The sequence below is a fragment of the Bidens hawaiensis genome, unplaced genomic scaffold (genome assembly GCF_021521415.1).
Source record: "Bidens hawaiensis isolate Kalapana, Puna unplaced genomic scaffold, B.hawaiensis_p1.1 tig00016868_1, whole genome shotgun sequence".
Lineage (NCBI taxonomy): Eukaryota > Viridiplantae > Streptophyta > Magnoliopsida > Asterales > Asteraceae > Bidens > Bidens hawaiensis.
In genome coordinates, this window is record NW_027492558.1 from 203244 (window position 1) to 217937 (window position 14694).

The 14694-nt window shown below is 35.0% G+C and overlaps 2 protein-coding genes across 2 annotated transcripts; one reads left to right on the forward strand and one right to left on the reverse strand.

Moving 5' to 3' along the window:
- The first annotated feature begins 291 nt into the window (after positions 1–291).
- LOC143552384 (aspartyl protease family protein 1-like) lies at positions 292–4620 on the forward strand. The gene is made up of 10 exons (XM_077042623.1): positions 292–602; positions 1814–1949; positions 2039–2271; positions 3208–3432; positions 3521–3656; positions 3741–3814; positions 3892–3994; positions 4089–4149; positions 4225–4296; positions 4382–4620. Exons 1-10 carry the CDS (start codon positions 313–315, stop codon positions 4600–4602), a joined length of 1551 nt encoding a protein of 516 aa, XP_076898738.1. The 5' UTR covers positions 292–312; the 3' UTR covers positions 4603–4620.
- Positions 4621–9494: 4874 nt separating this feature from the next.
- LOC143552408 (pre-rRNA-processing protein esf1-like) lies at positions 9495–12785 on the reverse strand. Its single transcript, XM_077042642.1, has 7 exons — positions 12309–12785; positions 12152–12226; positions 11042–11289; positions 10807–10969; positions 10613–10741; positions 9834–10531; positions 9495–9753 (listed from the first exon to the last, which is right to left on the reverse strand). The coding sequence occupies exons 1-7, from the start codon at positions 12783–12785 to the stop codon at positions 9534–9536; spliced, it is 2010 nt and encodes a 669-aa protein (XP_076898757.1). The 3' UTR covers positions 9495–9533.
- Between the last annotated feature and the right edge of the window lie 1909 nt (positions 12786–14694).

Sequence of the window (14694 nt, forward strand, 5' to 3'; positions counted from 1 at the left end):
ATCAAACCTATTTCGTGTTAACCTCTTAACACAAGACCAAATTATTGGGATTATGTTATGGCTCGGGTTGACTCAGTATCACAGGAAGCTGGGAGTCGACGTGCCGTCATTTTCCCATAGTCATTAAATCATTATTATTGAAACAAGAAATAATAAAAAACTGCTTTCGTGTTCATATTTATTCATTCCAACCCAATCAATCACCTCCGCAATTCCTCTCTCTAGAACAAACAACTACATATACTGTATATATATATATACAAAGATCTATTAATTCAAATAAAAACCCTTCAATTTCTCTTAATTCCTGAGATGGGTTTTGCTTTTGAGTCAATTTTGGTACTGATTTTGGTGGGTTCAAGATTGATTGATGGGTTTGGGACATTCGGGTTCGATATTCACCACAGATACTCTGATCGAGTCAAGGGGATATTGGATATTGATGATCATGATTTGCCGCATATGGGTTCGGTTGATTATTACGCTGCCATGGCCCACCGTGACCGCCTCTTCCATCGCCGCCGTCTCGCCGCCGCCACCGTTGATTCTTCCTTGGCGTTTCTTGATGGCAATGAAACTTACCAGCTTCAGTCTCTTGGGTTGTAAGTTCTTGATCTTGCTCTGGGGTTTAATTAAATTGAATAAATATTGAAACCCAGAAAGATTATTGTTTATTTGTAACTGTATTGAATTCGATTTTGGGAATTTTGATGTTATGCATTTGTCTTGAAACTTTGATGTTTTATGTGCATAAGTCCCCCCCCCCCCCCCCCCCACCCACACAAAAAAAAACCTTTAATTTGTGTATGCATAGTTCTTGAAATTTTGATAATTTGTCTGATTTCTGTAAGCATAATTCTTGAAATTTTGATAATTTATTTAATATGTGTAAGCATAGTTCTTGAATTGTGATATTATTCTTGAAATTTTGATAATTTGTCTAATTGTTGCATGCCTAATTCTTAAATCTTGAAGTTTTGATAGTTTGTATAATTTCTGTATGCGTAATTCTTGAAATTTTGATACTTTATTTAATTTTTGTAAGCTAATTTGTCTAATTTCTGATAGCATAGTTCTTGAAATTTTTCAATTTGTCTAATATCTGTAAGTATAGTTCTTGAAATTTTAATAATTTATCTAATTTCTGTAAGTATGATTCTTTTAATTTTGATACTTTATTTTAATTTCTTTAAGCATGATTCTTTAAATTTTGATACTTTATTTTAATTTCTGTAAGCACAATTCTTGAAACTTTGATACTTTATTTAGGGGCAATTTCATAGGATAGTAACCAACTTTCAAAAGTGTTCCAATTAGGTCACTCAACTTTAAAAAGTGTTCCAATCAAGTCACTCAACTTTCATGTTTGATTAAATTAAAGGTTTTCACATGTTTTTTTAGCCCTTTTCTTTTTTGTTTCACATAGGAAATGTTTTTATCTTTTTTTTGAAGTTGACTAGCGACGTGAATTTTATTTTTTATTTTTTAATGTTAATATGATATAATTAAAGTTTTTTTAATTTTTTAAAAATTTAACTACATATATTGCAAATTCCGACCCCCACATCTTATCCTCCATTTCTTTCTTGACACACAAAAAAATCGGTGAGACTTGATTTGAAGATTTAATGACCCGATTTGAGGAAAATATGCATCAGTGACTTAATTGGAACACTTTTAAAAGTTGGTTACTATTCTATGAGATTTTCCCCTTTATATTTATTTAATATCTGTAAGCATAATTCTTGAAATTTTGATACTTTATTTTAATTTCTGTAAGCATAATTCTTAAAATTTTGTGGATAATTGGCAGCTTGCATTATGCAAACGTCTCAGTTGGCACCCCGAGTTTATGGTTTTTGGTGGTACTTGACACAGGAAGTGATTTATTTTGGATTCCGTGTGACTGTCGGAGCTGCGTGAAGGGCTTGGCCACAAGAAAAAGAAGAGTATGTGTTTTATCATGATATTATTTACTAATCATTTGTCATAATATATAAAATTCTAAATTAACTTAAAATTGTTTGTTTAAAAACAGCTAGACTTCAATATATACAGCCCTAACGCATCCACAACGAGTCAAAGAGTTCCCTGTAATAGTACCTCATGTAGATTAAAGAAACAGTGCTCTGCAAGACCCGATATTTGTCCGTATCAGGTCAATTACCTTTCGAGTAATACTTCGTCTACTGGGATCTTGGTAGAAGATAATTTGTATTTGATTACTGAAGATAGTTCAGACAAACCGGTTGATGCAAAGATCAAGTTCGGGTATGTATCTATACTTTTTGGATTGTTGATTTGTTCATGTCAAACTTAATATACCTAATAATACTCAAAAAGTTGAAATATTTATAATGATTATGAATTTTTCAAAGTCTTTTTTACTTCAGAAATCAAACTGTATTATATTCTATGCATAATTTGGACCAGTTCATAACATTGACTTTTCAGCTCAAACCTACTATTCTTAACTTTAAAAATTTTGTGGGTTTTCATGGAAAATTCTATACCCAGTCGTTTCTATTAGGGCATTAAACCGAGCTGCGGTGGATCGGCTCCGCTTGTTTATCTTAACGAGCTGAAATGCGAAGCTCGAGCTCGGTTCGTCAAAAGCTCAAGCCAGCTCGTTTATTTTTAAAATTTTGTAAATTTTACACACATTGATGTAAATAAAAACTAAAACTAATATATGTAGCATACTCGTAATGCAGAATTTATAAACTATAGGATTCATAGTTTGTATAACTAAAATTTGGGTTATAATTTATATATATTAAAGTTGGGCTTTACATTTTACAAGCCAAACAAGAATTTTCAATACTATGAGAGTTTTTAATTATATTTTCATTAGAAAATATCATACGGCTCGTGGCTCGCTTGTTAGCTCAACTTAAACGAGCTAACGAGCGAGCTACCAGCCGACCTTGGCTCGATCTCATACTCAAACTGAGCCAGCACCGCTCGTTTGCAAACCAAGTCAGCTTAACCGGCTCGTTCGAGCCGATTTTGAACGTTTTCAAAAGAGCTTTGAGTGAGTTGCAGGCTTTTAGAGCCTTTTAAGTGAGCTTCCACGTGTGGATTTTGTTTAACACTTGTAAGTATTGAAGTTTAGTGTGTGCTTATATTGACCTCGAAAGTTAAACTGTACCTGTTTGACCATGAGTATGTTCGGTTATATATTATACTCATTGTAATTCATTGCAGCTGTGGAATGATTCAAACAGGCTCATTTCTAGACGGTGCAGCCCCCAACGGTCTGTTTGGGCTCGGGATTGAGAACCTATCAGTTCCTAGCATTTTAGCCAGCAGCGGTCTTACCGCCAATTCTTTCTCCATGTGTTTTGGGCCCGATGGTGCGGGCCGAATCAATTTTGGAGATAAAGGCACCTCCGATCAAGGAGAGACCCCCCTCAATCTTGACACTCCTCAGTAAGTTGATTTTGACCAATTCTAAAATTGTGTAGTAATTTGTTGACTGTCTTTCGAGTATTCATCTTTTTGTTTCTTGAAATTTCAGCCGAACATATAACATCAGCATGACACAGATAGTTATAGGAGACAATGTTACTAACGTTGATTTCACCGCGATATATGACACCGGTACCTCCTTCACATTTTTGAACGATCCTGCGTACATGATTATAGGTGAAAGTGTAAGTAAATTTGTATTTTGTGTGGTAAAATGTGTATTCGTTTCTTGTTTTATTTTTGTTATTTAATTATATATTATTTTGCAGTTTGCTTCACAGATAAAAGAAACGCGTAGTGAACTCCGTCCCGACCTCCCCTTCGAATATTGCTTTGACCTAAGGTCCATATATGTTTCACCTTAACCGGATCAAATTACCATTTTGACCCCGTCTAATATCCCATTTGTTATTTGTGCAGTTCGGATCAGGAGTCTTTCGAAGCGCCATTTTTTAATCTAACTATGAAAGGAGGAGACCAGTATTTTGTCACAGATCCCTTTGTTATTGTTCCTCCTACTGCAGTAAGTACATGGTTTGCTATTTCTCTTTACCTTTTTATTTTTTTTATTTTTAAGTCATTTGAATTCTAACTTTTTGATTCTTATCGTCACGTAGGAGAGTGGAGGCGTGTTTTGTGTGGGTATTCTCAAAAGTGAAGATGTCAACATCATCGGGCGTAAGTAACTATCATGGCTCACTTTCTTTACCTAGTAAAGCTATTCATTTATAACATAATTTTCATGTTTTTCAGAAAATTTCATGACGGGTTATCGGGTAGTGTTTGATCGTGAGAAGAATGTTTTGGGATGGAAAGCATCTAATTGTGAGTGAATCTTATTATTTGTCTTAAAAAATGTAATAAAAAGAGGTTAAGATTAATGGGACATATTTGCAAATCTTATTTTCAGGTTACAATGGCACGGAATTAAACACACTACCGATAAGCCCACGGGCCGCTCCTAGTGGGTCTCCGTCTATGTCTGTGGGGCCAGAAGCGACGGCAAGGAATGGTTCACCTAACCCGAGTCAGACTCCGACTCGGCCAGGAAGTGCTGCATCCACGCTATCTTACACGCGTTTTGTACTAGTGTTATCTGTTACCATTTTTTTGATGTTTGTTTTGCTGTAATCTGTTGGTATATGATGTGGTATAGTATAGATTCATGTCATACGATGATTTATACAAACACACAGAGGTACGTATCGATCTTATGTAGTTTTGATGTACATATATGATTGATATATAATTTTGTTTGAGACTATTTTAATATGATAGAAATCATCAATAAATTTCCTACTGGAGTAAGTACGCATTTGAATGTTATAATAAATTTATAATATTAGTAATCTTGCTCTTGAATAAGGTGCGACGCAATACGCGTTACATGGATCATAATTCTTGATTAATGGCTCCCTCTTAGTAGGCTTGTAAACGAGTTTAGTCAAGTCCGAGCCTTTCTAAACTCAATCTAGACTCATTTCGATATCAAATCCTAAAGCTTAAAATCAACTCAATAATTTCCAAACTCTAAATTCATTTTGGCTTGTTTATTATGTATTTAAATTTTTATGTTTTAAATATATATTGGTATTATAATTTTATACGTCTAATGAAATATATTACGCCCTGCTTGCGGTGCGCACATATAATGTATATATGTGTGAACCCTTGGGTGGGCAAAAGTAAAATTGCACTAATTTTGACGTTATTTTACTAATCACGTGAAAATAACGTTAAAAGTGGCGGAAGGTTAATCAGGCATCATGTGGTGGCGTTGATAGCCGAAAGACAAGGGCACATGCACCAATCAGCCGGTGTTCCGATGATTGAGTGTTATGTGTCTTATGTCCAAGGCTTGATTCAAAACTACTATCGAGCCGGGGGTCTCACCGGAAGCAGCCTCTCTATCCCTATGGGATAGAGGTAAGGCTGTCTACATCTTACCCTCCTCAGACCCTACCATAGCATTGCTATTGGTGGGATATACTGAGTACGATGATGATGATGATAATGAAATATATTATTTAGTTATTTTATCATATTATTTTTGTGTATTATACTATTTATTTTGTAATTATATATATTATTAGATAAAATAAAAATTGCTATATTTAGATAGATAAGTTATTTTAGGCCCGTGAGACTAGTAGTTAGGTATTTGATGCTCAAGCTAAAGTTTGTTCGTAACACGAGTTTCAAACTAGGGGTGTTCATCGAATCGAATAACGAATTTTCAAGTTAAATCGAATCGAATAATCCGAATAATTGTTTTTTTTTGCCGGTATTCGTATTCGATTCGTATTCGATTAAAAGTTGAACTATTCGATTCGTATTCATATTCGTATTATATACCCAATTCGAAATTCGATTTGAATTCGTATTGGAAATTCGAATTCGAATAATTAATTTGAATAAATGCAATCTAACCCAATTTTACCTATGCCAAAAATTCGAAAACCATAATCATAATTGCAAAAGAAACATATAAATTTAAAGTAGCTACAATATCACATGATAATAAATTCAAAACTAAACTACAAATAGTATAAATTCAAAATATTCAAAACGAGAAGTAAATAACACCCATATTAGTATAGGCTATGAAACAATAATATGGCATATTGGGTTTAATAATTTGTAATAGACATTTATTATTTATGGATTTGATACAAATAAAAAAATATATTATATATATACAATATGTATATATAATTTGCATTCGAATTTCGAATCGAATAATAAATCATAAATTCGTATTTGATTAATATACTCGAATACGAATCGAATCGAATTCGAATTTTTTAAAACCGAATTCGATTCTAAATAATCGAATTCGAATCGAAGTTCGAATGTTTCGAATGCGAATCGAAATCTGAACACCCCTATTTCAAACTTTCAATATACGCTTGAGTTCAGACTTGAGCTCATTTTATTTCAGCTTGTTTCGTGCATTTTACGAGTCGATCTTGAGTAATTCACGAGTGGTTTGACTCGTTTACAGCCCTATCCCTGTTGGCCCAGACGGATCAAACACACAAACAAACAAACAAACACGGGATATTGGGTGACAACCCTCGACTCTTTTCATATAATCAAACAAAGTTCACAAACTTATCAAGCGTTCATGGAGAAAATACTTCTTGACTCACTCTTCTTTTCTTTCTTTGCTCATCAACACTTGCCAATGGTTATTCATTCTTTCTTTATCAGACCCCGTTGGGCTTTTCTTTCTAACAATTCTTCTGAACATTTCATTCAGTTCTGACATTTCATCAACAAATGCTTGATTGTTGACTTTCAAACATGATTCTAAATCTGCAGACTTGTTAGCTGCATCGTTCCCTTCATTCAGTACCATATCCTTCCTCTCATCATCATGATCAGTAGCAGATTTCTTGCTTCCTTTCTTCTCACTTATCTTGACAGTTTTCTCATCTTCAAGGTTGTTTGAGTCAGAAAAACATACCTGAAGATTCACAATCTTCTCTTCTTCTCTCGAAGAAATTCTTTATTTTTCTTCATTCAATCTTTCTTTTTCTTCACTTTCTAAAACAGCTTACAAAGCTTTTTCTTTCCCTGTAACTTCCTGGGCTTCCTTCTTACGTGTTTGTTCTTCTTGAACAATCACACCCAATCTTTCTTTCTTAGCGATATCATCCAATCTTTCTTTCTCAGCAGCTTCTTGAGCTGCTTTTTCATTTTCTACCTTTCGTACATAATCAATTCCAAGAAATCGAATCTTCAAAACACGCCATGTTTCCTTAGCATTCATGAGCATGCCAACTTGTACCAAGATGTCTTCCGGTAAGGTTTGACATATGAACCCCAATGCTGTGTACATCTTCCTTTTATCTACCGTTAAGCCAACTGTAGGTTGAATAACATCCCAAAAACCATACTCTTTCAAAAATCCATCCATCTTGGTCGACCATACTTTGTAGTTCAATTTCGTAAATACTAGAAGTCCGCCAATCACCATTGTGTCTTTCCTATCTTTACTTATCTGCTCTTTCAGTTGGAATCGATTCCCGATCTCGAAATCAATCTCCAAACAAATACCTGAATGAAAGGAACAATGTAGCTAACAAGTCTTCAAATTTAGAATCATGTTTGAAAGTCAGCAATCGAGCATTTGTTGATGAAATGTCAGAACTAAATGAAAGGTTCAGAAGAATTGTTAGAAAGAAAAGCCCTACGGGGTCTGATAAAGAAAGAATGAATAACTCATCGGCAAGTGTTGATGAGCAAAGAAAGAAAAGAAGAGTGAGTCAAGAAGTAGAAGTCTCTTCTCCATGAACGCTTGATAAGTTTGTGAAGTTTGTTTGATTATATGAAAGGAGTCGAGAGTTGTCACCCCAATATCCCGTGTTCGTTTGTTTGTTTGTGTGTTTGATCCGTCTGGGCCAACAATCCCTAGTGTAAACCCCACTTTTCAAAAAGCCGATTTCAAACTATATGTAATTCTAAAACAGTGTAAATATATTTATAATTTGGTTAATATTAATCATCACCTTTTGTTTTGCTGTCATGGGTTTTATTAGACTTCTAATTTTGGAGAAAAGTAATGTTGAAAAATATATAGGATGATATGTGTTAAAATATAGTACGAAAGGTTGTTGCTTCATAATTGTCTTTTGTGCAAAGGTACGTAGATAGATGTAGTATTATAGTAACATGGGTAGGTTGGGCAATGGCTCAAAACTAACCAACATATCACATATAAATTAACTTTTATTAAATGTGTTTCTCACAAATTAATGCATGCAATTTCTCCACCTCTAGCGTCTGGTTTGTCTCCACTGAGATACCAACCAAACCAGCAAGTAAGATGTTATATATTTTTTCACATTCGCTAATTATTTGTATTTTTATTATTTGGATAATTCTGCGCATGCTATGCATCTAAATGCAATAATGTAGACACCAAGGTCAATTACAACAACCACTTTAGTGTGGACGAAAACAATGGTTAATCATAAACAAAAGTGCGCATAATGCATTTTTGTTTCAAAATTATTATTACGTTTCAAGTTTTTATTACAAGCGAATTTTTAAGTTTTAAGTTTTCATATTATTAAAACTCATATGAGTTTTCATATTATTAAAACTTGTATACGATTCATAACACTTTTAACCACCGCAAGCAAAGCAGGATATATGGCAATTGCAAAAGTAAACAAATAGTTTATATTATTTAAGAGTTTCTTAACGTAGTTAGCAGAAATATCATGATAACTTGATTGAGCTACAAATATAATACACAAATACAATACTGGACTGCTAGGCATTTTACACGAAACTGCCGAACATGTAATAGATATTGACACCCACGTCCTCCACAAATTTACAATGACACCAAATTAATTGCATACCAAAAAAAAAAATACACTAGATGTTAAGTTCTCATATTAATCTAACTAACATTATTATAGATAACATGAAATTAAAGAGGTATACCCATAAGCCCGTTTCACACATATTCTCTTACAAATATTCTATTAGGCTATTTGTAGCAGATGGCTACAAAATGGAGGCGATTTTCGACACGTCAGTAAATGGACGATTTTCATTTTAGGAATATGTTACACACAACATATTAAAAAAATATTATTTCCAACTCAAACCCTGTGACAAAGGTCCCCCCTATTGCCCTTTTTAGCATGGGGGTGGTGTTGTAGCCCCTTTGTCAAAACCCACACTATTTGTCGCCCCACTACACTTGGACTTATAGACACCAACCCAATTAACACAACACAACTTAGATGACAACCCTACAAACCGTTTACATAAAAGAGTTGCCTTCAAATGATGTTTTTAACACCAATAAATCAATCGGTTATGTCTTGAAACGGCCATACAGGTATGATTCGGAGAATCAACTCGTACTTGGAAGTCAATGTGTTTTGTCTATAACTTATGTGAGTCTTCATTTCCAACGTTTTCAGATCCAAATACAAAATTTTTAAAAATATATATAAATAAAGCTCAAAAAACATAAAAACAAAACTGACCACCATACTACAAAACCCAGTTCTCTCTCAAAATGTTATATGACTACCCTATTTCACTTTCCTCTTAGATTTCTTACCGTTTGAAGGCAACTCGAGCTGTTTAGTTTTCATTTTAACCGACTTTAGTAGCATCGAAATCTCATGCTTATCTTTCTTCGATTCGTTTTTGTCATCTGCTTGTTGAGCGTGAGGAGCTGCAACCAAGTCATTATGATCCACATCACCCTTACTCTGCTTGTGTGCCACTTGGCGCACATACACCGCACTCCTAAACACCAGTAAACACACATAACATTAATAAGCAGTCATACAACCGTGATCAAAACAAATAACAAATAAATAAGATACCTTTTGAACCGCGGGTCAGTTGGGTCCAAAGCAAATTCAGGTCGGGTAAATACAGACGAAAACCGTGGATCCTCGTAATCGACAGTCGGTATCTTCTCTTCATCAATCTCATCTTTTCCACCCTTTTTACCTTTCGACTTCTTATGCTTCATGTTATATCCTTTCACATTATTACCATCTCCGCCTTCATCCGTCGCAAGTAACAGTTCAAGTTCTGCTCTACTCGCTTCATCTTCTTCAGCCATTTCAAATTTTTTATCTTTTTTATGTTTTTTCTTTTGTGAGGTTTCACCAACAAAGAAGTCACCCATTTCTTCAACAGGCTCATCATCAGAACCACCATCATCATCGTCATCTGAGGAATTTTTGGATCGGTTTTTCCTAGCTTTCTTTTTCTCTTTTCGCTTACGAAGATACGCGTCCCAAGTGGTTTCCGATTTTTCATTTTTCTTTTCTAGAATCTTCTTGCTAATACCCTCTAAATCCTTGTGGAATGTCACTTCCATATCCACTTTATTATTGTCTTCGTCTTCGTCTTCATCCGACCCGTCCCTAGATTGTAGTAGAGAGCGATACGCATCAGTCTTTTGTCGTTTTTTATCACCGCCATTTTCATTATTATCATCCTCGTCGCTTTCACTGTCGCTTGAAGCAATAAGCTCCTTCAAGTCTTCTTCATCCTTAACATACTTCGATTCCTTCATAACATAAATGGATTATTATTGTAAATTTGTAATAATAACAGTTTCACAATAGATAAATAAACCAATTTTAAACACCTCGTCAGCGTTAATTTTCCGTTTAAACTTCTTGGCACGATGGGGCTCGTTTTCATCCCAAGTAAGATCAATTTTGCTGAGTTGTAAAGCTCGGGTTTGAAAATCTATGCCTTCATAGTTTGATGGAGCCTGAGACATAAAAAAGGAGAGTTAATATGTAATAAATAAAATGAAAAAATAAATAAATAAAGTACATCAGTAGCGACGTCACGTGCAGGATGTTTAAATTCCATATCGTCTGGAGTAAACCTTAAATCTAGCTTATTTGATGATCTTTCAAACTCGATACCATCACAACTTTTGTAAATATAATCAGCTGTAGCAATTGAATCACATACCACTACTGCAAAATAATACCTGGTAAAAATAATTAAAAAAAAAAGTTAAATGATAGACGATTAAACGTTTTATTAACAAAGAACTAATTACCTTAATCTACTTAGTTCATAAGCACGCAACTTTTCGTTATCAATCTCACTGTCATCCTCATCATCACTGTTGTCACTATCATCATCATTTTTATTTTTCCCATCCTCACCGTCAAATAAACTGACTGGACCGCGTACGGCCTCTTCTTCCATGCGCTTGAGCCCAAACTCAGACGGATATACAGACACCGACAAAATCTGGCCTGTTTTTGGCAGAAACGAGCTTAAGACTACATACAAGTCAACTGCCTGCAGAAAATAACATAAATATGATGTTAATAGACTAATACAATATACAAGACTGTATTACACGTAAAAAGGACTTAAATTGATATATGGACATATCCAATATGGTACACCCAGTTTTGTTAAAAACTGGGCTTTCGCGCCCTACTCAGTTAAAAAAAACATACTAGGTCCTACTTGTTCCTACTCGGTGTCTCAGTCAGATCGGATTTTCGCTGTTTTTTACGTCTTTATCATCGTTTTTCGCTGCTTTTAACCAATTTTGCACTGTTTTTCAAGGAGACAACTTGAAAGACGAGAATTAAATGATTACAATGTTTAAAATATTATAAAAAATAAAAAACGATTTTTGAAATAATATAGTATTTAAACATGCATTCTTTTGATTTATATTGATATTCACAATTTCATAGAGATAACAGTTCAGCTCCCTTCTAAGCCTTTAGAGGATTAGAGGAATCGCCGACAAAAGTGTTACTAACCCTCCATAGCTAAGAGATAGAAAGACAAAGGGAAGTTCGGAAAAGCCTAGCGGACAGAGGACTGCCTGCACCCAAAACCGATGATTCCCTTGTCCATAGAGGCCTGAAGTTCACACTTGGCGTAAAGACAAGTGACTTTGGAGAAAGTGGGCTGTGGTGATGTAAAAAAAATTACAAAAAAAAATTGTTACGTTGAGTTCTTTCGAGTCCTTAAAACTCAAAGTGGTTCTCAAAAGAAATCAAATATATATATATAATTTCAATAAAGTTAATCTCTTTACAAACAATCATATCTTACTCGCAACTCCCCAGTTGACCGACTATGGTTACACCAATTGCTAATTCAAACCTTATACTTTCATAAAAACACTGATTTTACTGACCTGAACTTGACTCCAATCGAGATTAACAATAGCTAGCCGGTTAGTTTCCTTGTCAATTTCAGGTACATTCTCTTCCTGTCATCCCCAATCAATTCCAAACGTTACAATACAAAACAATAATTACATAAATCAAATTCAAATTCAAATTCAAATTCACCTTCAAAGCATTAGTTTCCTCCTCTAAATAGCCTTCATCATCTTCATCAGTATCCGTTGAGCTATAATCATCCTTCACATCCACGTCATCAGATTCCGATTCCGATTCAGACATCTTTGCCTTAGCATTAGCTTCGTCACTTTCCACGTCATCATCCGACTCCGATTCCGACTTCTGTTTCTTCGCAACGTCGTCGTTTCGGTAGTAGTTTTTAAGAACGCTTTGGGACGAAACGCTGTCGTTTTTAGCTTTGCCTCGTTTATCAACACGAGCAGATGACGTGGAGAAATGCTTGTCGGTAAACATACGGTCGAAGCGAGAGTCAATTGCCACTTTGTTCTTGTGCTTTGGGACATCCTGAAACCTAGGGTCCTTTTGCGACAAGGCGAACCGCTCGTCGCTAATTGGTTTGTTACCGGCACCATAGACGCGGTTGCCGTCTGTCTTTGCGGCCTTCTTCTTGTTTTTAGAACCCATTGGGATGATGATTCAGACCGGCTGAATAAACAAAACCCTAGATAGATTTTAACGTAACGGGTGGGTGGGTGGGTGGGTCGATATAATAATAAAATTAGAAAACGGGTTACAAAGAATTTACTAATTAGCCCAAGCCCAACAAAGCAACAAGCCACAGCCCAAAGCGGTTTACTTTGGGTAAGGGTGAAAAAAAGCCACCGATTAACCGATTACTACCCGATTTAACCTGGCGGTTAAAATCCGGTTTGGAGTATTAAGCATGGAAACCGGTTAACCTAGGTTTTTTATATATTTAACAAACTATGTTAGTGCCCATGTTTCACACAGGTGAAAACTATAATAAAAATAAAAAATTGTTATGTGCAATACATTAATTATAAGTGAATTAACAATATATCATTTAGAAGTCAAGAAATTCAATACAATAACTACTTAAGTGAAGTTGGTAAGCATCATTAGTTTGAAACATGAGGTCTTGGGTTTGAGACTTGTATCACACATTAATTTATTTTTCAAAATTTTACAAAATGTTGTTTTCATATGAAAATGGTGTATTTGAAGAGAAACCGGGTCATGGGTTATAACATAACTAAACGGGTTCATGCTCCATATTATGTTTGAAAGAAGAGATGATAAAATAGGAAACTGCTTACATGGCATCTATGTGGCATCATATGTGGAAGCATTAGAATGATATCATGTGGAAAAATCATGTTGCTTTAATATATAATTAAATAGATTAGATTAGATGTGATTGATAGTAGTTAAATCCTTTGGTTCATTGACATTCTGATCTCCTTATTCAAAACATTTTATGTTGCAAATATCCCGTTGTATAAATGTTGTGTCAGAGTCCTCTAGAATGATGATGGATTTTTGTTAAGCGAGGTCAAATAATGACAAAATGTAAGTAACGTTCAAATCCTTCGTTAGGGTGGGCGGGGTACTACCCCCCGTGGGGAACACCGCCACCACCCTCCAAAAACATTTTATGTTGCAAATATCCCGTTGTATAAATGTTGTGTCAGAGTCCTCTAGAATGATGTTGGATTTTTGTTAAGCGAGGTCAAATAATGACAAATGTAAGTAACGTTCAAATCCTTCGTTAGGGTGGGCGGGGTACTACCCCCCATGGGAATATCCCGTTGTATAAATGTTGTGTCAGAGTCCTCTAGAATGATGCTGGATTTTTGTTAAGCGAGGTCAAATAATGACAAAATGTAAGTAACGTTCAAATCCTTCGTTAGGGTGGGCGGGGTACTACCCCCCATGGGGAACACCGCCACCACCCTCCAAAAACATGTCGTCGGGTCTGTGTGAGGGGTTGTATCCCACGTAGTGTTTACACCAAATATAGCCGTTCAACGGCTATAACTCCCCCAATCTCCTAAATGTCAAATTAAATACCCTCATTTTCCTATTTAAAATCGCACTTCCAAAATACATACACTTCCTACTCGTTTTTCACTTGCTTCCTGGCATTCCTGCTACACTTGACAATTTTATCAACCTTAATCTTTATATATATGGAGCAACCAAATCTCCAACAAATTGCGTCATGAATATGGAGCCATGAAGAAGAAGAAGTAGCGTTATCTAAGACTCGGGTCTATGTTTTCGAAGACATGGACCTCATGGAGCAGCGAACGATGGGTTTTTGGCCACGAGTTTGAAACTATTTTGTTTTGGAAGGAGGATCAAGCGATCATACACAACACCAAGTGTGGTCGAAATGGCGACATATGGTCGGACAAATTAAAGCTCGTGATAACGACACGCTTGAAGTCATAACAAATGTTAAAAACCGATGTAATTGAGAATAGTATTTTTTATCTATTTTTTATCGAATAAAGTGTTGTTAATTATTATGTATTTTTAAATTTATAACGTATGCATTTTTATGTATTTT

Excerpts from the sequence above, each read along its gene's own strand:
- LOC143552384 (XM_077042623.1), top strand. The coding sequence starts at position 313 with ATGGGTTTTGCTTTTGAGTCAATTTTGGTACTGATTTTGGTGGGTTCA. Across the intron at positions 2,272-3,207 it reads GATGCAAAGATCAAGTTCGG|CTGTGGAATGATTCAAACAG; the intron begins GTATGTATCTAT and ends AATTCATTGCAG. Across the intron at positions 3,433-3,520 it reads CTCAATCTTGACACTCCTCA|CCGAACATATAACATCAGCA; the intron begins GTAAGTTGATTT and ends TTGAAATTTCAG.
- LOC143552408 (XM_077042642.1), bottom strand. The coding sequence starts at position 12,785 with ATGGGTTCTAAAAACAAGAAGAAGGCCGCAAAGACAGACGGCAACCGC. Across the intron at positions 12,227-12,308 it reads AGGAAACTAATGCTTTGAAG|GAAGAGAATGTACCTGAAAT; the intron begins GTGAATTTGAAT and ends TGGGGATGACAG. Across the intron at positions 10,970-11,041 it reads TATGAACTAAGTAGATTAAG|GTATTATTTTGCAGTAGTGG; the intron begins GTAATTAGTTCT and ends TATTTTTACCAG.